The sequence below is a fragment of the Mirounga leonina genome, unplaced genomic scaffold (assembly GCF_011800145.1).
Source record: "Mirounga leonina isolate KUSES-001 unplaced genomic scaffold, KU_Mleo_1.0 Mir_93, whole genome shotgun sequence".
NCBI lineage: Eukaryota > Metazoa > Chordata > Mammalia > Carnivora > Phocidae > Mirounga > Mirounga leonina.
The window spans coordinates 15,143,012-15,170,701 of record NW_023270854.1 but is presented as its reverse complement, the minus strand read 5'-3'; the positions used below and the strand labels follow the sequence as shown (position 1 = coordinate 15,170,701).

The window sequence follows — 27,690 nt, the reverse complement described above, 5'->3', positions numbered from 1 at the left end:
TTGGTTTGGGGAGTTATATCCCAATGGCAACTAAATGTTCCATTTTAACTTATTTTCACTTCTCTATTTCGTTTGGTCATATTTATTATTGATGCTCAATTGATTATCCTTTTACATCAATAAAATATAGAGAGATAAAAAATTATATATGTATAAATATGTATATATACATCCTATATTTTAGAAATTGTGTTTTCTGATTAGCTTTATTGTAACTTTATTCTTAACCACTTAGAGCAATGATACTTCCAGGAGTTAACACTGTTTCAATAGGCTCTATGGAACTCTATTTCTAAAATCTTAACTGTTTACTAAATAATGTATTGGAAACAACATAATCTTTGGAAAGAGACACACACAAAAAGGGTTCAACCACAACCTATATCCCTGGGTTTATTATTCATTTCTTACTATGTGATCTGTGAAAATATTTCATGTATATTTTAATAATTAGAAATCATTTGTGTATGATGACTAGCCTAGTATTTGATAGACATCAAATAGACACTTAAAATAATGTATTTTTGACATCCCAGAAACTTTCAGCATCACAAATATTTTATCTTCAGACCAAACTGATCAACCATGCCAACAAGCAAAAATGACTTATATTTAAGAATGCTCATTTCTGCATTAATTTTAATACCTAAACCCCCCCAAAAGTATACTCATTTTGACATTTATCTTATATAAACCGGATATCCTTTGAGAGACACTATGCAATGTTACCATTTAAAGTCCTAGGAAAGTCATGGGGAATTTCTCACAGAATTTTAATCATTTATAAAAAGACATACCACAAAATAAAATGCTTAATATGATTTCAATTATATTTATACTTTAAACTCTGTGTGAAAATGTATATATACACACATATAAAACTACCTATTTATAAAAATACATTCTTAAGTTATACCTTCCAAATGTATTTATTATAAATATTGAGATAGCTATGTAGATAATTTCTTTACATATATGCATAAAAATTACTCTTCTGTATTTATCACTTTCTATTCTATGCATTTCTCTAACATATAGTATATTTACAACTAGAAAAATATTATTGAATAAGGCAAAAAGAAAGCCTCATAGGATTCCGAAATAAAAGGCATGTTTTAAGACTAAGTTCAACCATACAAAGTAAATGTGAAGTTGAAATAAGTTTTCGTTAGAAATAAAAATAGCAAAAGAAGTTCTGAAAAACAGCAGGGCAGTGGGGAAGCACTCTGACAGATGTAAATCAAGATCTTTTTCCTTCCCTTATTCAGCATTGCAAATGTAGATGAATCTCTAGGGGCCCTTTCCCTGCATTTGCATTTCCCAGGATCAAGCACAGAGGGAAAAGGCAAAGATGCTGAGAAAGCGAAAAGTTAATAATAGAAAGAAGCACTTGTAACAGCCACAACTTCCAGGCATTCCATTCCTTTCGATTTAAGGAACACTGACTGAGCACCTATGTGTTAAAACTATGCAGGCGCTATGGGAAGAGGGGCACTGCAAGCCAGGGAAAATGACCCGAGGGAAAAGAGGTTTGCAGAGAGTTGTGATGCATGTCATCCTTGAGCTATGTTGTCAAAGAAGTGCAAAGGAGCTAAGGAGGAAATTAATTTAAACTGAGTTGAATATAGAATGTTCACTGTGGCAACTAATGCTGGGTGATTCTTTATTAATGTAAGTCTTCAAAAACTCATTGTAAATATCAGTCCAAAAAAACGTGGAAGCAGCTTTTGAGAAAAAATTATTTAATTTGATTTTGGTCGTCCCTTCCCCACTCACTGAGGTGGTTTCATGCATCCCAGCCTGGGTCTTTCTACTTTAGACCCAGGATGGGTTCCTGCCCCTCAAGCTTATGAGCTCTTCCTCAACTCCCTGGCTTCTCACAAGCTATCCTCCTACCCATGATGCGTCTCCTCCACTCTCTGTCTGGAAGCTAACTTTAGATCTTGCTTGAAAAATCACTTCCTACAGGAAGCCTTCTCTAACGATTGCTTCTCCTGCTCCCCTGACCGCCTTAGGCCCTCAAGGAATGGTCTTATGGTCTTATAACATGCCCATCTTTTCCTTTGTGGTGCTTTTCACAATTGCAGTTAAACACATTGGTGTTTTCTTCCACTGGTCAGTAAGATCTGCACAGTAGTGGCTCTGTCCACCTTGTTTCCTGCTGTGTTCCCCCGTGTCGAGTACCGTCCCTGCCTATGATAGCTCTCAGTAGTATTTATTGAATGAAATAATTCGTTTATGTGTGCTTGATCCCTGAATATTTGTTACCTGAGAAACTGCTAGAAAATCGAAACGCTTTTTAGCCCTGTGTTTTTATTTTGGCTCATTTGTAGTTTTGTCTTTTTTCTAGGACATCCTCGCTTTTTTAACCAGCTCTCCAGTGGGCTAGATGTGGTCGGACTCGCCGAGGAATGGTTGACCGCCACTGCCAATACCAACATGTGGGTATCCTTCTGGGCCTCAGAGACATGCGTAAACAAGAGTGAAGATGTAGATTGTATATTTTTGCTGGATACGATGATTGCCGTATCAAAAACAAATAGTCCATACCATGAGAGAAATGCAAATAAGCTGCTCCATGTTCTCTGGGTTTATCCAGTCCTCTGGACAGTCTCTAGAAACTTTCAGGATCTGAATTCCTTGGTAAGGAGTAAAGGTCAGTTAATTAGTCTGGGTTATTGGTGTGCAGACTGTGAGTCCAGTTCTAGGGTTGGAATCGTTTAAACACTACTCCAAAGAGCCCACAGCATACAGTAGTCTAAAAGACATGCACAAGTGTATGGGAAGTTGCCTGAATATAAATTAGAACCCGAATCTGATCAAAGGTGAAGAAAGTAAACTTCTAAAGGAAATCTATACCCAACTCCAGTGTGATTCTTTAAAAATTTGACCTTTGCCATAGCAAAACTGTTGGTCACATAAAAATTAGATCGACTGCCTCAGTGTTTTGAAGTACAGTTAATTTTAGGGCAATATTTTTCAAGGTTAAAAGGACAGGGAAATGATTGGGTATGAAATTGAAAGGAACAGTCTGTGTCAAATGTTAATATAATTTAACTAGCAATCAAAAGAGAGAGCTGGTAGGAATTTAAACTTTAAAACCAAGAACTAAATGTTTACGAGGAGAGACTGCTTTGCGATGTGGAAAGTAAGGTTTACTTTAACTGTTTAGTTATCTTTGGGTCTTTAATGATGCATGGCTCATAGTAGTAATTAGCATTTTGTAGGTATGAAATGCAAACATAAATGGCTTATACAAGCTACTGCTGTTTTTAATTTTCATTGCTTGATTATGGCCTTTGAAATATGCACAGAGTAATGTTACTTAAAAAAAACTTTATCTTTGGAGAGAATATGTTTCTTTGCTCTATAAATGATGACAGAAAACTCAATTTATAAATCTTACTCCATTGTTTAGAATCCCACCGTTATGAGACTTAATCATTCTCTATTGAGGAAAATAAAGAAGAAGAGTAGAAAGAACACATGGGAGATGCAGAGAGAAAGGATTTCAGAGAGTGTCCTTGACCTTCAGTTTCTTCCTTTTTAATGAATGGAGATCTCTTAATATACCCTGACACAGTGGGATCATGCGAGGTGGAAATAAGGAGAACCCGATTCCAGTCCTAATTCTACCCTCTGCAGTGCTGGGAAGTTTAGTGAGTCTCTGTTGTCGGAGAATAATAATGCCTACTCCATGGCACAGAGATAGAATCAGAAAGGTAATGTAGAAGTTGAAGTTGGCATACCATGTGCTGGCGGAAATGAGCCGGTTGAAATATCAGTGTATACGGCTTGCTTCTTACTTTGTTTCTCTTAGAACTAGAGTCTTAATTCTCAGAGGCAATGGGTTTCCTTACTGGGTCTCTGTGTGGGGCCCTCTGGGCAAGAGCTTATGCGTAACCACTTTATCAGGCCACGCCATCCTGAAGAACAGGGTTGAGGAAAGATGAAGGGAGTCAGGACAGGGCAGAAGAGCAACATAAGGGAGATGGTAGACCTGTTCATACCATTAGTACAAGCAGAAGCGAATGCTTCATCATCTGGGATGCAGTGCCCTCTTGTAAATGACTGCTCCAGAGGGCAGTCCATCTGTAGGGAACAAGGGGAAAGAACTGATTTTCAACCAGCTCTCTTATGGCCAAAGGACTGCACTATGGGATGTTAACTCCCCCATGGTTGGGCATTCTTGGGGCTCCCAGAAGATTCCATGACTTGCCATGGCTGGATGCAAAAGGCGACCCCCGGGCTGTAGGTCAGTGCCTGCCTTGTAGGTGGGAAGTGATTCTCTGTTGGGTTGTGAGTGTGTCTGAGTGAAAGTGGTCACAGCTGTGGCTGGGCCTGAATCCCGTCCAGAGGCTTTAGAGACAGAGGAAGCTGAGAGCATCTCAAGTGGCACATAAACGGTGTCCGATACTGGGGTATCTCTATCTAAGAACACTTACAGGGGTCTTTAAAAGGTGTTTGAGGGGCGCCTGGGTGGCTCAGTTCGTTAAGCAACTGCCTTCGGCTCAGGTCATGATTCTGGAGTCCTGGGATCGAGCCCCACATCGGGCTCCCAGCTCAGTGCGGAGCCTGCTTCTCCCTCTGACCCTCTCCCCTCCCATGCTGTTTCTCTGTCTCTCTCTCTTTCTCTCAAATAAATAAATAAAATCTTTAAAAAAAAATGTGTTTGAGGACAAATAAAAGAATTTCTTGAAAATAACCAAACCAACTCTGATTTCAGAATGCACAGTAAGTACTTCATTGCTTATTGTATATGGTATGCATAGACAAAAGCTGATAGCCTTTTTAATCTTAGCTGCTTCTTTTTGTGGAAGGGACTCTAATCTCATGGTGTGACTCAGAGGAGAGTGAGTCCCCATTGCCATGCTCTCTGAATTCTTGTTCATGAATCCCATGCTGTTCTTGCCTTGTACCATCTACTTGCTTCGAGCTGTTACTGAAAACATAATAGTTTTTAGCCTTTTTTTGGTGTGCTTGTCCAAAGTGCTATCTTTAGGTAGAAAATCTTTATCAATCAATTTTGAGAAAAGGCTTTTTCTACCTATTTCATGTTCTGCACAATATTGTCTGTAGCTCTAGATCTCTTTCTGACTTGCAATATATGTATATATATATATATGGGCATTTTCTGGCCATAAACAGTATTGTGTATGTGCTAAGGGTAGGGTTTACTTTCAAAATTACTTTTGGTGTGAAAGAAATTCCCAGTTACTGCACAAAACAATGGAGTCCATGATACTTTCCTTGTAGAACTTTGTAGAACTAATATACTCTTAATCTGGAAGGGGCGATTTAGAGCATATAAGTTTTAACTATTTCTTCTACAATCTTCTATAGAACCAAAAAATGTGTATAACCTTATCTCACATGATTTATTCCATTTTATATGATTCACAGTAGAAATCTATGTATATAATATAAGTTTACCTATGAAGTAGCTCCAGTATTTACTGTCATCGAAACAGTTCTTCTTAAGAAAATGTATGAAATTATTGGCTGGCAAGAAACAGAAGCAGAAGGAATATTTGCACCTGATAAGAAAAAGCAAGAAATCATTTCTCTAAACTAAATAAAATACATATTAGGAGACATTCAAAATATATTTCAGTGAATGCTATTATTTTTAAGAGATAAATGTTCACGAGCCATTGTGTTAGTTATAACTATAAACAAAATTTCCATAAATCTAAAAGTTATGAATTTTGGTGTTTGACATTTCTCGCAACACTTTCAAGGAAAGACAGTTTTAAAATAATGTTGGTGCAGGATGCCTGGGTGGCTCAGTCAGTTAAGCGTCTGCCTTTGGCTCAGGTCATGATCCCAAGGTTCTGAGATCGAGTCCCATATAGGGCTCCTTGCTCAGTGGAGAGCCTGCTTCTCCCTCCGCCTGCCACTCCCCCTACTTGTGCTCTCTCTCTAATAAATAAATAAAATCTTTAAATAAAAAAATAAAATAATGGTGATTTGGCACCATTTTAGTTTCAGAAAGCTCTCAGATTGTCATGATTTCAATAAATATTTCTGATTGTTGAAATTAAGTTAATGTTACTATTTCTTTTGCATAGGTGGAAGTATATCCAACCTCTATGGTGTGTTAGTAGCCCGTTATAAGCAATATCCAGAGATAAAAAGACAAGGCATGACCGCACTCCTGTGCATTGTGTTATTTGTTTCTGAACAAGTAAGTATCAAGTCTAGATTTTTCCAACTTTTAAGAGCCTTCTGGGATAAACTGTAAAGTAATTGGAAGTCAGAATATTAGCTTCACTCTAACAATGCATAGATTCAGTAATCTCTGTGTCTGGGTCTGCATATTGATATTAGAAAGAGAAAAAACAACTTTCCAGTCAATATAGGTTCTAGAGATTAGCAATACAGATAATTCAGGATTAAAATTTAATTTCAAAATATGAGAAACTGACAAAAAATGTGATTATAAATATAAAGCATTGTGCTATCTTTACCAAAAAAAAATATAAAGCCAGAAAAATTGTAAAGACTTAATGATTTGCTTTATCATTGAATGTAGAGAAGAATGTGATTGATGTTTTATTTTTCCAGTGAGGATCAAAGGAATCAGTTATAGAGAAAGGCATATTTTTATAGACTAGGTCCTCAGCCAAATGTTTCTGATATTGACAATGTATCCACTGACATCTCCTCTTGTTTTAGTGTTCCAATCTTGTATACGGCATCAATGCTTCTTTTTTAAAAATCGATGCATCCCTTTAATAAATCTGGTCACATTTTTCTTTTCCACCTCAGCAATATTTGTGATATTAAAATGTAATAGTCGTTCCAGTTTGAGAATTCCACGTGAAAGTGCCTCTAAACACAGGGTTTTCTTTGAAATGTCCCTGTGTTTGTAATATGTTTCTATGACCAAACTCAAATTGGCATTATATATAGGCATATTATCAAGTTGGAGACCACTGCTGCATAATTAATGTCATTTACTGTAAAACTTATATAACTTAAGATGCTGGTTTACAAATGTCATTTTCATCATTTGACATATAACTTTTGCATAGAATGAGTAAATATGCTGAATTTCCATAATGTAGATTAAAAATATCATTTCCTATTTAATTGGTGCATTCTCCATTGATATGAATCATAGTTAGGGTTTTAAATTTCTGCATTTTTTTCTTTCATATATCTGGTCTTTTCCTGGCAACTAAAAATAACTAGGTCCAAGTTTAGATCTTGAGCTGTTAATACCTCCATCTTACTGATATTATTTACACCAGGCAGAATGATACAAGGGAATAGTTATCTAAAAGGCAAGAAATCAAAGTTGATGTCAAGGCCAAAATTCAGAATTGCAGGCATCAGAAGAATCAATGCATTTCTCCAAGCCTTACGCCTTAAAAATATAGATATAGCTATAGATATAGATATAGATATCTGTAATGCAAGAGTTACAACTGTCTGGAGCATGTAAGGATTTTACCACTGGAGAATATTATTACTAGATTTATAAGTGACATGACTTCCTATGTATATGGAGAGCTAGAATATTCAAACCCCCACTGCATGTGAAGAGTTGTGTGATGGTGCCTTCTAAATAAGGTGTCACAACCTCCTTCATCTGAACAAATGTTACCATGAGGGCCTGGAAATATGCCTTGAGACCGTACATGTGTATATAGATGTACGTATACATGTGCAAACCCATTCAAAGCTACGTGTTTATGCCCCCAAATGCACTCGTGTAAATGATCATGAAATGCAGAGAAATGAATGCCCTTCCTATTTTCATTTTTGTCCAAGGGTCATTATTCAGTAAAAAAAGCTGCAGCAATCCTTGGTATTGGAACCGACAATGTAATTGAAGTAAAATGTGATGAAAGGTATGTTTCTAACACATTCTTAAAAATCATTATTATCATTATGCTTTGTAGATTAAAATCCTATTTCCTATTCCAATTTTTAGCAAGAATACTCTCCCAATTTCAATAAATTTTAACTGCCATTAGTATGATAAGAAGTGCCAAAGCTATCCTATCCTATTCTTAAAATTTCTTTACTAAATATAGTCTTATATGAGTGGGACTGTCTCAGATCTTCACTGTTTTAAATATATTGAATTATATGCATAATAAATACACATGAAAATGTAATAATATTTGTAGATAAAAACTCAATTGCTTTAGCAATCTACAAAGTAAAAACATATTTCCATTTTCCTTGAATACCAGGTTTCAGAAATAAATAATATGACAAATATTACATATATTTTGAGGATCATTTTTATTCATATCAAACTTACACATCAATTCTATGTGTATTCTGTAACTTGCTTTCATAGGTTTTTTTGGTTTTAGAATATGTTTTAGAAATCTTATCCCATGAATTCATGCAGACTTTATTCTTTTTTAATTACTTGAGAGTTTTCCATTTTATAAATGTAACAGAATTTCATAAATCTTATTTTAAAAGACAATTACGGGTTTCCTGCTAGATGTTAGTGTTTAAGAACAATGATTAAATGAATATAATTGTATAAAAATATTCAAGTCTGTTTGAATATCTCACATGAATTACTAGAAACTGAATTATTGATTCAAAGAATGTCTAGATTTACAATTTCATAAAGACTTTTTATTTGCCCTTCAAACATTTTTGAGATAATTGATGCTCTTAACTACAATGCTAACCCCAAATATTATCCATACTTTTATCATTGAAAATTCTGACCAGCCAATTGTATATTACCATGATTTGTCTGTTCATGTTCTTTGCCCATTTTTTATTGGTTGTTATTATTTGTTAATTGGCTGGTAAGGAATCTTTATGTATTTAGAAATTCTGAAATATAAAGTAAATGAATATAAAATATCTTGCAAATGTGTTTTATAAGTTTATTATTCAGTACTTTATCACAAGTTGTTTAATTTTCTTTATATATTCTGGGTGCATTTCCTGAGAATCACCCCCACCCAAGATACTTTACATCTTTTTTATTATTATGAATGGGATATTCTATTATTTATTCACAACAATTAGTTTTTGAAAATAAGAATATGATTTACTCTTGTAAGCACCCAGTTGCTCAACATTCTTGTTATTTTCAAAAGCTTTTTAATACATAATTTTAGGTATTTCTGGTATATAGCCATATGTACTCCCATTAGGTTTTTTTCTTCTTTTCTCTTTCTTTCTCTTTTCTTTCCTTTCTTTCTTTCTATCATACATTTAAATAATAGATAATTTCTTCAGAGAAAAATGCTATGGTACTGATGGTAGTGAGCATCCTGATCTTATTCCTGACGTTAGTAGGAATGCTTCTAGTGAATCATCAGTAGGCATGCTGGGTTTCAGTCTGATACCCGGACTGAGTAGAAAAGTATTGACTTTTTTTTCTCAGATATTTGCTGTGAAGAAATGTGAAGGCCATCTGAAATTTGCCACCCTTTTTCCTCCCTCTGCAATTGGATACCTGATTTTTATACCTTGATGTCAAGAGGCTTTTACTTTTTATTTTTTAAGTTTTTATTTAAATTCCAGTTACTTAACATACAATGTGATACTAGTTTTAGGTGTACAATATAGTGATTCAACAGTTCCATACAGCACCCAGTGCTCCTCATGCCTAGTACCCACCTTACTCCTCATCACCTATTTCATCCATCTCCCACCCACCTCTCCTCTGGTAACCACCTGTTTGTTCTCTAGAGTTGAAAGTCTGTTTCATGGTTTGCCTCTCTCCCCATTTGCTCATTTGTTTTGTTTCCTAAATTCCACATATGAGTGAAATCATATGGTATTTGTCTTTCTCTGACTGACTTATTTTGCTTAGCATAATACCCTCTAGCTCCATCCATGTCTTTGCAAATGGTAGGATTTCATTCTTTTATATGGCTGAGTAATAGTCCATTGTGTATATATACCATATCTTCTCCTTTTTTCCCCCCCAGATCTAGGGTTAGGTTCAGGGTTACAGCCAGGGTCACGGTGAGGGTATATGCCAGAGAAGAGGTCTTTACTTTAAATTGAAGTTTAGGGATGTCTGGATGGCTCAGTCAGTTAAGCGTCTGCCTTTGGCTCAGGTCATGACCTCAGGGTCCTGGGATTGAGTCCCGCATGGGGCTCCTTGCTCATTGGGGAGCCTGCTTCTCCCTCTCCTCTGCCTGCCGCTCTCCCTGCTTGTGCTCTCTCTCTCTGACAAATAAATAAATAAATAAACAAATAATATCTTTAAAAAATAAAATAAAATAAATTGAAGTTTAATCACTTGAAAGAAAGATTATAATTCTGTGTCTTTCTTAGAAAGCGTAAGTAATACAAATTTTAAGATGACCGAATAGCACACTAAACATTCTTTAATTCAACATGATATTTACCATTGGTTTTTGGGAACTGAACATTTACCTAATATGTGTTTACACACATAAAAATGCCTTAGGGAGACACTAAAAACTAATTTTTTTTAGTCTTGCATATCATTTATTCTTCTCATTGGTAGAATTGGTATGCATATTCACTCATGATAAATCAATGTGTATTTGTATTTTTAAGGGGAAAGATGATTCCAGATGAGTTAGAGAAAAATATATTACAAGCTAAAACAAAGGTATGTTCTATAGCTCCATACTTAACACATAAATTCATTTTTATTTTCTTTACCTGTTTTCATTAGTGAAAAACAACTGGTAAGGTAATTGCTAAGAGAAATAAAATAATCCCTAAGTGTGAGAAATTCCTTATAAAATTAAACTGAAATAATTAAGTTAACATTGCAGTATTTCTCTCATAATTTTCTGTCAGATATCCAATGAAAAGTTATCAGGACATGGACTACATAAAGGAATTTGGTCATCTCCATTTTTGTGGTATTATTTTGCGAAAATAAATTTGGAGAGAAATATAATAACTGAAACTCAGAGGCAGTGATATGAGTTCCTGTTATGGTTATGCTACTTCTTCCAGTCCTGGAGGTACTTCAGAATATTTGAAATTATTAGGTACTTAGTGTTCGTGTCCAAGTCATCCAGCTTCCTGGTGCCCAGGAGTGCAGTGGTGAAGTGACAGGACTGTTCCTGTGCACCTCCTGAGACTGTGCCCACAACTCAGCTTGTGTCATCACCAGGGCCAGACCCCTTCCTGTGTCACATCCACAGCCGGCGCCACAGTGTTCGGGGCCTGCGACCCTCTCCACGAAATCGCTGATATTTGTGAGACACACAGCCTCTGGATGCACGTGGACGTAAGTCACCTCCTTTAGTCTGACTCATAACTTCCCCTTTAAAAAATGTATCCTATGAGCAGTCCTTAAAATCGCTTCATTGACATTGCAGGCCAGGTGAAAGTTTCTCTGGAAACTAATTTTTATAATGAATAAAATAGACTTAATATATTAGCCTGGAAAGAGCTACAAATGATACTGTATCAAGTATTTTAAAAGAGCCCAAACCTCTCTTCAACCAACAATTTAGAAAATAAATTTGACGAAAGTTAAATCTGATTTTCTTTATCTATTTATTTATTTTTATTTATTTGAGAGAGAGCACTCTCGTGAGAGCAGGGGAAGGGTTAGAGGGAGAGGAAGAAAATCTCAAGCTGACTCTACGCTGAGCTCAGAGCCTGATGCGGGGCTCAATCCCAGGACCCTGAGATCATGACCTGAGCCAAAATCAAGAATCAAGCGCTTAACCAACTGAGCCACCCAGATGCCCCTTAAACCTGATTTTAAATCAAAAGAAGATTTAGCCCATTACTCTAATAAACATTTTAAAATTAATACCTATTAAGGAAATCACAATTTTTGATGCTGTTAATTTAGTACAATGACTTTGGGCAAAACTTTCTTCAGCTTTGGTAAGAGTTAGACAAATTTAAAATTATACAACATGGGAGAGATGCTAATTTTTCTGTGGTATTGCCAAATTTGATGCCAACTTTTTTATCTGTCTCTGGAAATTATACAAAATTAATTAGAAACCTAAAACTTTACCGTGTCACGAATAGGCAATGAGAATTCAGAGGAGGAAATTTTAAAATGCATTGTTCTTATAAGTAGTATAATGATAGCGAAGTTTATAATTATCTAACACAGCAATTAAAGCTTCATCAAATTTTGAAATAATTTAACATGGGAAAAAGTGGCCGATGCTATTTAAAAAGAAAGAATTAATAGAAGAACACATATCTTTTGTACCTGTAGGCAGCCTGGGGAGGTGAATTGTTGCTGTCCAGAAACCACTCCCATAAACTCAGTGGCATTGAAAGGTAAGACCTGCGCCATTGCTTGTGAAAGCAAAATTACCTGTTTAGGCTTCTGTTCTCTTTCATTAGACTGTGAGCACTGATTGGAACTGTTTTGTCACCTAGGGCCAACTCTGTGACCTGGAATCCACATAAACTCATGGGTGTCCCCCTTCAGTGCTCTGCTATCTTGATCCGGGACAAAGTAAATGATTTCTATTTTTAAGTAGTGCTGTGATGGATGTCTTAGTAAAGACTAGCTTCGTTGTGAATGTTAAAAATCAAAATAATTATGGCCTCATTGAATTAGCACAGTGAAGGACAATTTGCCCTCCTAAGCTGATCCTTCCCCCTTGATCTTTAAGTAGCCACTGGGTCATTGAAGTGCCACAAAACCAAATGACTGTAAGCACAGGTGGTAACTCCATGTGTGGATAAGATCTGGGATGACACAGTGGGCGGTGATGAGGTCTATAAAAAACCTGATCATTCATGCCCCACTTATTAAAACACCATGAACGAACAAAATGTCTCTTAAGGATCAAATTTGGCCCACAGGCCATTTGTTATTTCAGAGTGTAGGGCCAAAAATGTCGCTTATTTTATTTATTTATTTTTTTTTAAGATTTTTTATTTTTATTTGCGAGAGAGAGAATGAGAGACAGAGAGCATGAGAGGGAGGAGGGTCAGAGGGAGAAGCAGACTCCCTGCCGAGCAGGGAGCCCGATGCGGGACTCGATCCCGGGACTCCAGGATCATGACCTGATCCGAAGGCAGTCGCCTAACCGACTGAGCCACCCAGGCGCCCCAATGTCGCTTATTTTAAGTGTAGATAACTGAGTAACTGCAATGTATTTTTAGCATAGAAAGCACAAATTTATGTGTTGTATGAAATTATTATATGCTTATTCATTTGTGTATTTTATCTCCATCAATAATAAACGCAATGCTACACAGAGAGATAAGCCCATGATCTCCTCCAAGGAGGGATACAATGATGAAGTTCAACTTAGGAATTCTTATCTCCATGTCATTGTCAGAAATGCAAATGCATTTTATGTAGTATCAGTTACAGCTTTATTTTCTTTCTCTCTTACTCACCAGCAATCTAAAGAGTTTGGATATAAAAATAAAGTGTCGGTGTTCTTACTACAAATTGCCTTAACTTACTCTTTTTTAAAAAAATTTATTTTAATTATTTTTAAATAGTATTTAAATTCTAGTGTAGTTAACATACAGTGTAATATTAGTTTCAGGTGTACAATATATTGTGCTTATCATAAGTGCCCTCCTTAATCCCCATCACCTATTTCCCCCATCCCTCCCACCACCTCCCCTCTGGTAACCATCAGTTTGTTCTCTAGGGTTAAGAGTGTGTTTCTTGGTTTGCCTCTCTCTTTCAGCCATAAAAATGAAATCTTGCCATTTGCCACAATGTGGATGGAGCTAGACGGTATCTTGCTTAAGCAAAATAAGTCAGTCAGAGAAAGATAAATGCCATGTGATTTCACTTATATGTGGAATTTAAGAAACTCACTCCTGAGTACTCAGTGCCCACTTTGTCTCTCCTGAAAGAGTCTTTATTCTCTCTTAGCCTAGGCCATTCTCAGCGACGCAGGCTGGAACTTTTAGCTCTGCTTCAGACTGTGAAGTTGGCCACATGGCGGCCATATTCCTTCAATATCCCATCAATAAAAGGGCAGCTGCCTTGTGTTTGAAGCCTGCAGGTTAATAGGCTACTCCTTCCTGTCCTCTCCTGTGTGTCCAATATCTGGAAATTATAGTTTGACTACATTTGTTTTCTTTAAGAAGCTTCTGAGTTTGTTCCCTCTTCCTGTTGCTAACAGGTCTGTCCTCAACGTTCAGATTTCTGATATCTTTATGTTTAAGACTCAAAAACAAATGTTTTGCAGTCTTCCCTGATTTCTTCATCCATAGTGAGTACGTTGAAATAGTACATTTTATTCTGTTATCACATATCATGTGTTCCTCAAAGAAGTTAAGTTTCTGTTTTCTTGTTTTATACTTCTTTTTTATCTTTTCTTAAAGACAGATAGATGATCAATGGAGGGAGAACAGAACCCCCAAACTACTAAAGCTTTCACTAGTTTTAGGGTCACTCTGGAAAATAAGCCTATTGTGCTGTAGCCTTAAATTAAGAGGAACATTTGATCCTTATCTATTCAACCATCTGAATGCCTAAGGTTGCACATTAGACCATTTTAACTCATGCCTTAATGAGCAGTTTAAACCAAGTATATTCAGTATTTGATGAATATATTTTTTGATGCTGAAAAGGCACATATAGGCACTATAAGTATATATATTTTGCTGTAACTGTACCTAAAATACAATTAAAACTATTTTAAATGTCTTTAATTGTTTAAGGGAAAGGAAGTGCCGTGTGTTTTGTTTTTGTTTTTTTAAAGATTTTATTTATTTATTTGACAGAGAGAGACACAGTGAGAGAGGGAACACAAGCAGGGGGAGTGGGAGAGGGAGAAGCAGGCTCTCCCCTGAGCAGGGAGCCCGATGCGGGGCTCGATCCCAGGACCCTGAGACCATGACCTGAGCCGAAGGCAGACGCTCAATGACTGAGCCACCCAAGGCACCCTATACTGTGTGTTTTTGAAATGAAGTGCTAATCATGTCAATCTCTTTCAACCAGAAGGACTTTTTCATAATGCAAAATTGAAACCCATTCAGTGGCTTCTCATTGCTTTTAGGATGGGGATTAAAATCCCTGACATGGCCTACAAAGCCTGGGAGGTACAGCCCATACCCTTCTTGGCTCTCCCATTCATCTTGTGCTTCCTTTTGCTTTCTGCCCTTGATATCCCTTGACCTGCCCTTACTTCCAAGGAATCATGCAGCTTGTCCCCTATGACCTTCGCAGGAGTTTCTCCTTCTGCCTATCAGGGTCTGGCTCCATTTTGTCTCCCACACCTTCCCCCAGCATCTTTCTAGTTTAGCTCATACTGAACTCGAAAATGACTTTTACCCAGAAGTCTTCCTAGACTTTCAGACTACGGGAAAAATCCTTGATCCTTAGAGTGGAATATCCCAACACTGTGAAACTCCTTCATAGCATTTAACCTGGGTACAATTTCACATTCACATATGCCATATTTGGTTTAGTGTCCAACCCACCCAACCTCCTGAAGCCCAGGTTGTAAGGTCCGTGGGGCAGAGCATTTCCACCCTTGCTCACCACAAATCCCCGGCCCTCGCACAGTGCGCAACAGATTGGGGGTAAATATGACTAACTGTAGCTTACTCATCACATCAGGAGAGTAGATAAAACTTACACTGATTATACTGTTTTCTTTTTTTTATTCTTATGTTAATCCCCATACATTATACTGTTTTAAAGTATTTTAAATAGTCTCCAGCTCTTGTCTAACATAACATTAAAAGGGAGTTTGAAGTAAACTAAAGAAAATATTTACATGTGTAAAGAGGAGTCCTAACATATAGATACATAAGGCACTCTTTTCAAGGTATCATTTCTATTCCTTTTCCCCTAAATACTTCAATTCTTACCACCACATTGTGCTCCTTTGCCTAGATCCACAGCCTATCCTAAACAAAGGAGTGTGAGATTTTTGCTTGGAAGTTGGGTTTCCACAAACTCCAAGACAAACTACCCTTCTGTCAGATCCCAGATTGATCACTGGTTGGTTATGTGACCTTGAAGATTGCTCAATATGTTAAAGTATCCATTTCCTCAGTCTACAAAAATGCTAGAACAATAGTACCTCTGCTATGAGTTTCCTGTGAGGCTCAAATGATATACTATTTGTGAAGCGGCCAGTTGATACTAAACACATAATATTGTTATTTGCTTCTTGTACAAAAGTTATGCTTGATGTATATTTAAACGGTACCCCGTCTGTGCACACGGATTTAGCCTTGGTTGTGCTCTCTCTGTACACACCCTTTGAGAAAAGTCTCTCTTTAACTGGGTGATGGGAAACATTTCTTCTTAACCATCCAAAGCAAATATTTCTCCATTCTTTCAACATCTTTTATGTGAGAAGCACAAAATTAAATGAATGGGTTACTTTATTCTCTACCTACTGTGACTCTCAGAGCACTTTGCTAACTGGCACCTGAATGGCTGATTCATGGGATAGTTTAGTTCAAGTGAACGAGGCCCTCAGTGCTCATTAATTTCAATATATTGTAGCAAGTGATTCAAAAGAGCAGCAAAACTTCAAGGACTTTGAGAAAAGTTAAAGAAAAATATAGAAATTGTGTTAATCCAATTATACCATCTGTTGTTCCAGATAAACCCAAAGAACAACTGGATGTATTAAAATCCTAGAAAAGTAACATATTTTTATATAAGATAAAATTCTCTTTAAAAGTGCATGCACTGAATAGCATACAGAATTGTTGAATCACTAGATTATACACCCAAAAGTAATATAACACTGTATGTTAACTATCCCGGAATTAAAATGCAAAACTTTATACAATTTAAAAAAATAAAATAAATGAAGGTAACCGAAAAAAAGTGTATGTAAAGTAGAAATGCTAAGTTAATTGAAATAAATAATGGTGGTTTCTTATTGAAATGTATATAATCTGCATGTAGATATATTATTCCTTCTTTAGGGTCTTCTGGAAGCATGCAACCAGATGCGAGCTGGATATCTTTTCCAGCCAGATGAACTCTACGATGTAGACTTTGACACTGGAGATAAAACTATTCAGTGTGGCCGACATGTTGATATCTTTAAGCTATGGTTAATGTGGAAAGCAAAGGTAGGAAGTTGTCATCCCTTTTATTAGGTCCTCTTCATTTGGATAAAGAGTATAGACTATTCCATTTTTTTAGAGTTCTATTTGGGTGTCTTTTCCAAAGTTTTAGTCTCATTATTTTCCTAAACATCTCTCAAGAAAACCACTATATTTCTAATTACAGATGACAAGCTTGGCTTCTCAGGTCTAAATTCCAACTGAGGTGGAAAAAAATTTGGCATGTCCCACTGTTACTATATACTCTACCAAACTGTAGGAATAAAAATCTGTTAAGAATTTAAACTTGTCTGCAACTTTTTAAAAAAAACTGTTTTTTCCCTCCTACTCATTGGAATTGTTAATAGTCAAGTAGACATAAAGTCAACATAGATTCTCAGATGTGAACCCTTATTTATTACATGGATGTGCAATCTACCTTGGAGTCAAGATCAGCAGATGTTCTCTCCAAAGATTATGACAAAGCAGGATATGTTCTATACCCTTCGCCTGCCCCTTATTTATAAGTTTTAACTTAAATAATTGGCATGCTTTTAGAAGCTGTTTCTATCACTCCATCCCCAGTCCTCTATAGAAAGATGGACATTGGGTTCTGTGTAGATGAAAGCTTTGACATGAACTAACATCATCTATAATGTATTACCGACACTGCTATTTAATTTGATGTCTTTTTGTTGTTGTTGTTGTTAGAAATCTATTACCACAAAACCAGAGACACCACTTTTCATAGAAGTCACCCAGCAACAACCTGATGTATAGTCAACGTTCTGATACAAGAATATCAGTTACTCAGGAAGACAATCAGCCATTAGTTCATCTTGGAGTTTCACTAATAACTTTCACCATTCAAAGATATGCATTGTCTAAGTTCTTTTCCTGAAGATTTTTAAATATCCAGTTTGGAAATTTTGTTAAACTTGCTTTAAAAAATATTCTAAGTTCAAATTTTTGCAAACACAAAGCTCAAAATTTTGTGTAGATCTCTCAGACACTGATAATCCAAATATCCCTCAGTTTGATTCTGTACAGATTTTACTTATGTAAATATTCTCATGGACCTCCTGAATTCTATAAGAGGTTGCTGGTTCTGCTAAAGCTTAGCTGTCAGTCACTGCATATACCTTGACTTTCCTTAAATGAGTATATACACCTAGATACTTGTCAACAGGTTTATCCTTGAACTCATAAATGCTCAATATGTATCAAAACATTTATAAAAGAAATTATATATGTAAGTGATTATGAAAAGCATCATATAGCTCATCTGTTATTTTATACAATAAAGGAGTGGCATTTAACCTTTTTTAATGCAATCCACAGTAAGAAATAAATTTCTTGTGGCCCAATAATAGATACACACACACAATTAAAACAAAAGTTTCAGGAAAACACCTTATAATATGAAATTCTCTAATATTTTCTATTCTACTCTTTCTCTTTGAAAGAAAAGCTGGTATGACCCACTTAACTGGTTCTATTATCCACCAATGGCCTATGACCTGCAGTTTAAAAGGCACAGATAAGCACGTTTGGCCTGGATTAAGCTAGACTGACAAAGAATTGTGTACTTGGGCCACCTTGTTTGGCCTTCTATAAAACAGATGTGACCACTGAATATTTAGTATCTATATTTATTTACTTCATCTTTCCTATAAACATAAGGTTTCCGAATCAGAGGAAGATCACCTATTTACTTAGAGAATATCTCAGTGTCAGTTTCCCATACCCCGGTTCCCCCTCAGGCAACACGGTAAGGCCATGTCACATCACCCTATGTGTGCAAAGGAGATTTCTACCACAGGACAGGGAGCCTGCATTTCGGAAACTGGAATCTTGTACTTGAGCTGGCACACCCACTCTGAGGGAGAGAGAGGGAAGGAGAGAGCTCATGTTTACTCCTGAATGCTAAAGTATCTTCTTTTGAAAAGCATTTGACTCCTGGGGAGATAAGAAAAATTTAATACCCTTTCAGTGGGTGCAGATGATTACATAAAAACTCAGTATACACTGGAATGCAAATGCTTTTCCCATTAAAAAAAACATGACTCACACTGGAAATCAAGTTCAGGAAATATCCATAGCAGGTTCGAAAGGGAGGAGTTGACTTGCAAGTTTGAAAAATTCTATTTTGGGGGCACCTGGGTGGCTCAGTCGTTAAGCGTCTGCCTTCGGATCAGGTCATGATCCTGGGGTCCTGGGATCGAGCCCCGCATCGGGCTCCCTGCTCAGCAGGAAGCCTGCTCTCCCTCTCCCACTCCCCCTGCTTGTGTTCCTGCTGTCGCTATCTCTCTCTGTGTCAAATAAATAAATAAAATCTTTAAAAAAAAAAAAGAAAAATTCTATTTTGTCCTCCTTTGCTCTAATTACACAATGTGTACTTCATTGATGGTAGAAAGAGGAGCCACTGTTAATGAAATTCATATTTCTTATAAATAAAATCAATTACATAAAATACTGATAGGTTATAAAAATAAGGAGAAAATCATATACTAATATAAGATGCTACAAACACCGACTATACATGCAAAAGCAAATATAACACAAAAGCTTCCTTTTACATGGATTTTTCTACATGGGTTGGACTGCTTTTGGGTTCTTAAAATGAATCTGTTTTGGCCATGAGAATGCTATAGGGAGTTTAATTGTCCAAAAGCCCCATCTGCTTCTCTTAAATTCATAATTACATTTGCCCCGGGGCTCTTTCCCAAAGTTTTCTCCCAGCCAGTGACTGAGTCTAGGATTCTAAGGCATTCCCCTTCCTGAGAGGCATAAGGCTCTTCTGACAGCTGACTTGGTGTGAGGCCCCCCAGTGGCCTTTCTGTATTTTCCTCAGACTTCATGGTAGTCTAGGGAGCTCACCCCACTTAGGCCCCCTTTCCCCTTCACTTAGGGTCTGACTTCTTCTCGCAATCTAACCAACTCCTCCTAATCTCTTCCAACAAGCTACTTCCACCACTAAAATCCTGGCACCTTTAATCTCATCGTGATGTCTGCTTTTTGGAGAACATGGGCTAACGGGGGCCAATAAAGCTTTAACTATAAGTGCCATTGTCTATAATATTCAACCTTTGTAGATTTTTTTTCACAGAGCTTAAAGATGCATTTGCAATATGGACACATACCTTGATATTTTTAAATGCCAATCCAATATGCATGAATGCCACCGAAAGTTCTATATGGAAAATTCCTGGAAAGTAGTAAATTCTATGGTAATCACTTCAATGATCCTTGGCCTCATTTTGTCAGAATTGAAAGTAGGTACATTCTTCATCAATAAATTTCTAATAACTTTTCTCCTTCCCTTTTTAACTGTTTATAACTTCCCCCGAACCAGATTGCCCTCAAAGAAAAATTTCTGGCATAATATCAGATGATAATGTGGTTATCACAAGAAATCAGTCCATTGATACTGAATCATTCATATTCTTAAGCATTTCAAATACTAACAATGCCTTTTCCAAATGAATGTTTGTTCAAAATCGTGAGAGTTGTTGGTTCTAACCACATATTCATATAATTAAATTTTTTACATATATTATATATGTGTACATATAAAATATACATATTATAAATATTACACAAAATATACATATATACTTCCTGTGGAGAAAGATACTGAATTCACTGAAAAGGATAAGGAGTGAAGGAAACAAATTCTGTTGGGAACAAGTTCTGGTTTGAGCATAAAGTGTGGTCTCTTAGGGCTCTTACCATCCCCGCTTGCTCAGTTATGTTCACCTGTACTTGCATGGAGAGTCACGGAGCTCCCACATATGACAGGGCCAGTGGAATTCCGTGTTCATTGAACATTGCAAATGCTGTGTGTGAATAGGGTGGCAAGACATGGAAGTTGCCTGTATCTCCTTAGCTCACATGCATGATCCACAGTCTCATTAGGGACACTTATTCACTTTACCTACAAACACAAGCCCAAGGCAAAATTTTAAAGAATTTCAGGACAGCAATGGCAGAGAATTAAATTAAACACAAATCCCTTCTGAGTATAAGGCCTGCGTGACCATGCAGGTGGCATGCCCATGAAGCCAGCTCTGATTACAAAGGCTTATGTATTGAGAATCCACTAACATACCACTTCATGTGGTTGTAAAGCCTAGAATAACTGTGAATACATACCCACAGCTTGGGTTACAGGTGTATGGACAGAAGCAAAGAGATCAGTTAGGAGGCAATTTCAATAATGGGGAGAGAGTGACTGGGCCGGCAGAGTGGCAGTGGACAGGTTAAGGAATATTAGATTCTAATTACATTTTGAAGGTAACCCTAATGAAATTTACCAAAATGTTAGATGTGGACTAGGAGAAAAAGCAGAAGTTCAAGGATAGGAGAGCTTTAAGGTTTGGTCTTTAGCAACTAGAAGATCAAATTGATACATTATTAACATTGGAAAGACTGTGGGAGAACCAAGTTTGTGTAGAAAGATCAGGAGTTGAGTCTTGGACATGCCATTTTGAGATGTTCATTAGTCATCTCAGTGGAGAGTTGAATAAGTAGTTTAGTGTATAAGTCTGAGATTCAGAGAGAAGGTCTCAAATGAAAACAGGGTGTGGGAAAATCACCCCCTGTATAGTGCTTAGTACCACGAGACAAGCAGAAATCATCAAGGGAAAGAAGGTAGGTGGAGACACAGACTGGACAGTGCTTCTGTGTCTCAGTTGCCCACCTTTTAGGGCTCTTCTAAAAGTAAATTTAACCATGTGATTCAAGTACTGAACTGCATGCCTGTGATGTAGCAGAAGCTCAATGGTTGTTAATTTTTAAATACATTCTGCTGGCAAATATGCCAAGAGCTTTATTTGTAGTATTTCTCCCACTCCTCATAACATTACATGTAATTTTAAAAAATTTGCTCTACATACTAGACAGATGAAAATTACATGTCAAAATATTTAGAGAACATGTGTAGATCTAGGCCCTGCAGTATGGAAGCCTAAGTAATTGGCCTTAAGTTCACAGACAGTAGGGATCAAAGTGGGATAAGGATCTGGAAATAAAAATGAAGTAATAATGGAGAACACCTACTAGTAGTAAGATAATAATCACATTATTTAAATAAGTACATTTAAATAATTTTAATCAATTTCAGGAACTTTTTCAATGTAATTTAAAGGAACTTACTTTTGAATGGAAACTTTATTTTGATTTTTTTTTTTTTATTATAGGGAACCCGTGGTTTTGAGGCACAGATCAACAGATACATGGAACTTGCAAAATACTTCTATAAGGTTTTGAAGAAAAAAGATAACTTTAAGCTTGTGTTTGATGCAGAGGTAAGGACTTCTTTTTTTTTTTTTTATAATTTAATTGGTTTATACTTTGCTGAGAATTCTTACCTGAATTTTACCTGAGATAATTTTAAAAGTATACTTAGCAATATCATAAATATTTTTATCTTATCTAAATGCAAATCACTTAGGTTTTAAAACCTGTTTCATTTAAGTTTTATGTCTTATATGCCAAGGGTCCAAAAGACTTTTATCTGATGATTATATTCAATATTTTCATTTTTAAGACAATTAAAACTACTTGGTTACAATTGCTTTTCTGATTTCTCTGGCACAGAATAAGAGTAATTTAATTGTACTTGCTTTTTTCTTGTATGTTATACTATGCAGCTGGGTTTCTGGACAGATCATAGGAGAAGGTGGACTTCAAATTATGATAATCTTTAGTAGATCATTATTAAGCCACTAAGTAGATATTAATGAAAAAAATTGAGATTTTTGCCAGCATTCTGTCCACTTTCCTCTCCAAGTCCCAGTCAACCACCCAATGGCATGAAACCATGCTAATAAGAACAACTGTTAGGAAAAAAATGTGCTTTGTCTGTCTTTGAAATTGTTTTCCTCTGACTATATTATTATCTTAATTTTTGTGAGTCTCTTGCAATCTTAAGTGGAAACTAGAAGTAAAGAAGTCTTTTTTTAAAATATAATTTATTTATTTATTTATTTTTTTAGAGAGAGAGAGAGGAAGGGAAGGGGCAGAGAGAGAGAGAGAGAGAGAATCTTAAGCAGGCTCCACACCCAGTGTGGAGCCCCACATGGGGCTGGATCTCATGACCCTGAGATCAAGACCTGAGCTGAAATTGAGAGTCAGACGCTTAACCGACTGAGCCACCCAGGTGCCCAAAAGTCTGTCTTTTTTTAAATACTGCATATCCTCTACTAGTTTATTTTCCTCTCCGAAATGAGCTTAAATTTAAGTAAAGTTCTCTTACACTTTTTATCTATGTAAAAGACATCTAGTCACTGAAACCAGAAAGCTTGAATCCACCTTGAAATAACCTTTCAGAGGTTATTTCAAGGTGAATTCAGAGAGAGGTTAATTATATCTGTTGAGGGTTTTGGAAGTGTAAACCCTCCGATCCGTACCCACAGCCACTGCTTTAGTGAAGTCCTCTCCATTCTTTCCTGCCTTACTATCATAGCCTAATATTCTAATATCTAATATTCTTCTCTCTCCACTTGTTCTCTCCTCTAATCCATTGTCCATATTTCAACCCAAATGACCTTTCTCAAATATGAAACTGGAACTAGCATTATTGTTTAAAATATTTTGAGGAATGGTCATGGAATGGGCGGCTGAAGATCTCTGAGGGAACTGATAGCCCAGAGCACATTGAGGATGACCTGCATAGATAGGAAAATCATCAAGAATTGTGGTAGGAGAGGTTTTCGAGAAAGACAACAAGAGCCTAGGCCAAACTGGGAACTCTGTGAGGACAGTGACCATTTCTGTTGTCTCTGTGCCCAGGGTCTGATGTGTATTAGGTCCTTAAAAACTATTTTTAAACATATTAACAATCAAATTCATTAAAATACCTCTGAAATACTTAAGGAATTAGGTAGGGTTTTAAGGATACTTGTAAACTTTTTATGTTTGATTTAGCCTGAGTTCACCAATGTCTGCTTCTGGTATTTTCCACCAAGACTTAAACATATGACAAAAGGTTTTGAAAGAGATCAAGAATTCCAAAAGGTAAGTGTATATGTGTGTGTGTGTGTGTGTGTGTGTTGTTTTTAATTTCAATATTGCCTTTTAAATAATGTGTCTGTCTGGTTAGTTTGATTGGCTAGTACATGGTGGTCATGTGGCCCTAAGCCATTAATTTAATACTTGTATAGAGATGAGCTCAATCTCAACATGTCAGTCATTTGGCAAATTAATCCAGTCATAATTTATATAATTGAAAAATATTTACTGAGTGTTTAATATGCAATATGCTGAGTTTCCTACTCTTTGCTTAAGCCATTCATCAATTAATGTATATCAGGTGTTCCAATAAGAGTTAAAGGTATAGAATAAATTAGACAGAATCCCAGTCCTAAATTGGCTAAGAAAGCTTAGTAGGAGAGAAGACAAGAATATAAATCATCACAATTCTTTTTTTTTTTTTTTAAGATTTTATTTATTTATTTGACAGAGACAGAGATAGCGAGAGCAGGAACACAAGCAGTGGGAGTGGGAGAGGGAGAAGCAGGCTTCCCCTCGAGGAGGGAGCCCGATGTGGGACTCGATCCCAGGACCCTGGGATCATGACCTGAGCCGAAGGCAGACGCTTAACGACTGAGCCACCCAGGCGCCCAATCATCACAATTCTTAACAGCAATAGAAGAGGTAGTTGGAGAAGTGTTACAAAATTTGAAATACTTATCAAAAGATCATCTGAGCACGTCGTTGCAACGACGTGGATGGAACTGGAGGGTATTATGTTGAGTGAAATAAGTCAAACAGAGAAAGACATGTATCATATGATCTCACTGATATGAGGAATTCTTAATCTCAGGAAACAAACTGAGGGTTGCAGGAGTGGGAGGTGGGGTGGGAGGGATGGTGTGACTGGGTGATAGACACTGGGGAGGGTATGTGCTCTGGTAAGCGCTGTGAATTGTGCAGGACTGTTGACTCTCAGATCTGTACCTCTGAAACAAATAATGCAATATATGTTAAGAAAAAAAAAAAAGAAGAAGAAGGTAGTGGGAGGGGAAGAATGAAGCGGGGGAAATCGGAGGGGCAGACGAACCATGAGAGACGATGGACTCTGAAAAACAAACTGAGGGTTCTAGAGGGGAGGGGGGTGGGAGGATGGGTTGGCCTGGTGGTGGGTATTGAGGAGGGCACATTCTGCATGGAGCACTGGGTGTTATGCACAAACAATGAATCATGGAACACTTCATCTAAAACTAATGATGTAATGTATGGGGATTAACATAAGAAAAAAAAAAAAAGATCATCTGAGCAAGAATGTGAGATTTTATTAGAGAACAATAAACAATAATACTGAAAAAAAATCCAAATGAATATCATAGCAAGGGGGATATTTTGTCTTTACCTTAATGATATATGTTAAAATAAAGAGGATCACCACCATTATATGTAATTTATCACATATATTTATTGTAAGTTTTTTACCAATCTTAAGCATGCATCACAGATACACATTTTACTTTGAGTTAAGCCAACATCATAACCACTTATGTTGGGTAATGTGGGGTGTCCTAGCACGCACTGAACACAAACTCTCTGATACCAGTGATCAAGAGCTTCAGCTTTTTCAATCATCAAAATCTCACTGGGCGGGCGCCTGGGTGGCTCAGTTGGTTAAGAGACTGCCTTCAGCTCAGGTCATGATCCTTGAGTCCTGGGATCGAGTCCCGCATCGGGCTCCCTGCTCAGCGGGGGGTCTGCTTCTCCCTCTGACCCTCTTCCCTCTCTTGCTATCTGTCTCTCATTCTCTCTCTCTCTCAAATAAATAAATAAAAAATCTTAAAAAAAAAAACAACTCACTGGGCTTGTAAGTCCTAAGTGAAAATAAAGATTGTTTTGTTTTGCTTTTTGCTTCTCATAATATGACTTGTTAAAATATTTCATGGTTTGAGGTAAGTTTTAAGTGAAACTCTTCCTAGTTTTCTAAATCTATAAGTGTGGTCTTCCACCAGGGCACTTACTACCAGCTGAGAGCTAGTGAGGCACGTATTTACACAGACTTGCAAGCTGGCCCCCGAGGTACACACAGCTCATTTACCAGAGAACTGTCCCTCTTAGGGACATGTTCCTGGATGGAAGGCAAGGGAAAGACCATGAAACAATTCCTTAAAATATTGCAGGCAATAACTAGTATCTATTATTTTATGATCATCTTGATTAACTAAAATATTAGCTAGGGAAGGACACTATGTGAAATGCCCGACTAGAAGGGAGATAAATATATATTGGCTTCTACACAGCCATTACATAAGCCTTAGGGGGAAGTTAAGTCATGGGTAGCATCTGCAGCATTCTAAAAGTGAGCTGTGTGCAGAAGCAGAAGTTTTGAGAAGAGGAGCAGGTTGAGGGGTTCTAGAATGCCCTCTTCTGGCTTTCCTGAGTGTCCGCGCCACTTTGCCCTGCTGATAATACCCGAGAAGGTACTAATGTGACCCTGTGTCATGGGTGTGTTGTTGCTGGAAGAGCCATTCAGGATGATTACACAGGCGGGATTTGTTTCCGGGAAATTTACTAAGAAACTGTTTTGCTGCAAAACAGTGACCTTGTAGAAAAACTCAAGATGTAGTACAATAATTCAAATAATGAAAGTTATAATACCAGAATATGCCATTTTTCCATTTCCTATTTCCTTTCACCTCTTTCTCAGATACTTCTATTTCAATTGCCATATAAATATAAGCAAGATGTCATACAACCTTCTTTAATGCATTCTAGCACATTTATCTTATTTTATGCAGATGCTGGTCATTGTGAAGTAATGAGAGCTACCATAGGAATATAGAGCATGATGGGTGTTATTTTTTTTTTCCTGTACTCAGCCTCTTCTTAAAAATTATCCCTGATAGTTTTAAATTGCCTGCTATTTACTCCGAACTAATGATAGTTATGTAGCCATCTAGAATGTGGGAGAGCATTATACTTGTAAAATTACCTTTTAATAATATTTACATTTACATACAGATTGCTCCGAAGATTAAAGCACAGATGGTGAAGGAAGGCACAGCCATGATAAGCTACCAGCCATGTGGGGACAAAGTAAATTTTTTTCAAATGGTTTTTTCTAACCCTGCCACAAGGCGAGCAGATGTTGACTACCTTATTGATGAAATTGAAAGGCTTGGAAAGGATTTATGAGACTTCAGTATGAGCTTGAATACAAGTGTGAACAACAACTTAAAAAAATCTGCTGCTGAAGATAACAAGAGAGGAATATTGTAAGTGGTATCCTCTTTTAGAACTTATGATTCTCTTTTATCCTTTGCTATGTAAGATGATGAAAGGGAAGCCGGTTCACTGAAGATAAATAAGTTCAAGTTCAGTCATGTATTTGTTATTTTCATTAATTTGATCAAAATTATTGAAAATCTGTTAAATGTCAGCTACTTTTCTTGGTGTGTTCAGAGTACACCAGAGAGTCAGAAAGATAAAAATCCCTCCATTAGAGGATTTTTGTAAAGGAAGAAGTTCCACTGTGGGCATTCAGTAACTTGGCATATATTTACATGTTGGAATTAACTGAATAAAGACTTCCTGAATTGAAATCATTTTCAATATCACATGGTAGTATTCTGTCTCTGTAAAAAATAAAATCAGACACAGCATGTTTCTCCTTTTCAAACAGATCGGATGGAATAAAGTGTTCTGTATTTTGGAGCAGAGAGACAGGAGTGACAGGGTCTGACATCTCCCTTTTGAACCTTGCCT

At 36.7% G+C, this 27,690-nt stretch overlaps 1 protein-coding gene across 1 annotated transcript in view; it reads left to right on the top strand.

Moving 5' to 3' along the window:
• LOC118004722 (glutamate decarboxylase 1-like) overlaps window positions 1-27,120 on the top strand; it is a 54,346-nt gene extending 27,226 nt beyond the window's left edge. Inside the window, 12 exon segments of the mRNA XM_034996271.1 lie at window positions 2,351-2,445; window positions 5,429-5,538; window positions 6,070-6,187; window positions 7,780-7,859; window positions 10,528-10,582; window positions 11,099-11,215; window positions 12,173-12,237; window positions 12,340-12,418; window positions 16,834-16,983; window positions 22,158-22,265; window positions 23,887-23,976; window positions 26,947-27,120. Of these exon segments, the coding sequence (XP_034852162.1) occupies window positions 2,351-2,445; window positions 5,429-5,538; window positions 6,070-6,187; window positions 7,780-7,859; window positions 10,528-10,582; window positions 11,099-11,215; window positions 12,173-12,237; window positions 12,340-12,418; window positions 16,834-16,983; window positions 22,158-22,265; window positions 23,887-23,976; window positions 26,947-27,120 (1,241 nt within the window).
• Window positions 27,121-27,690: the final 570 nt, after the last annotated feature.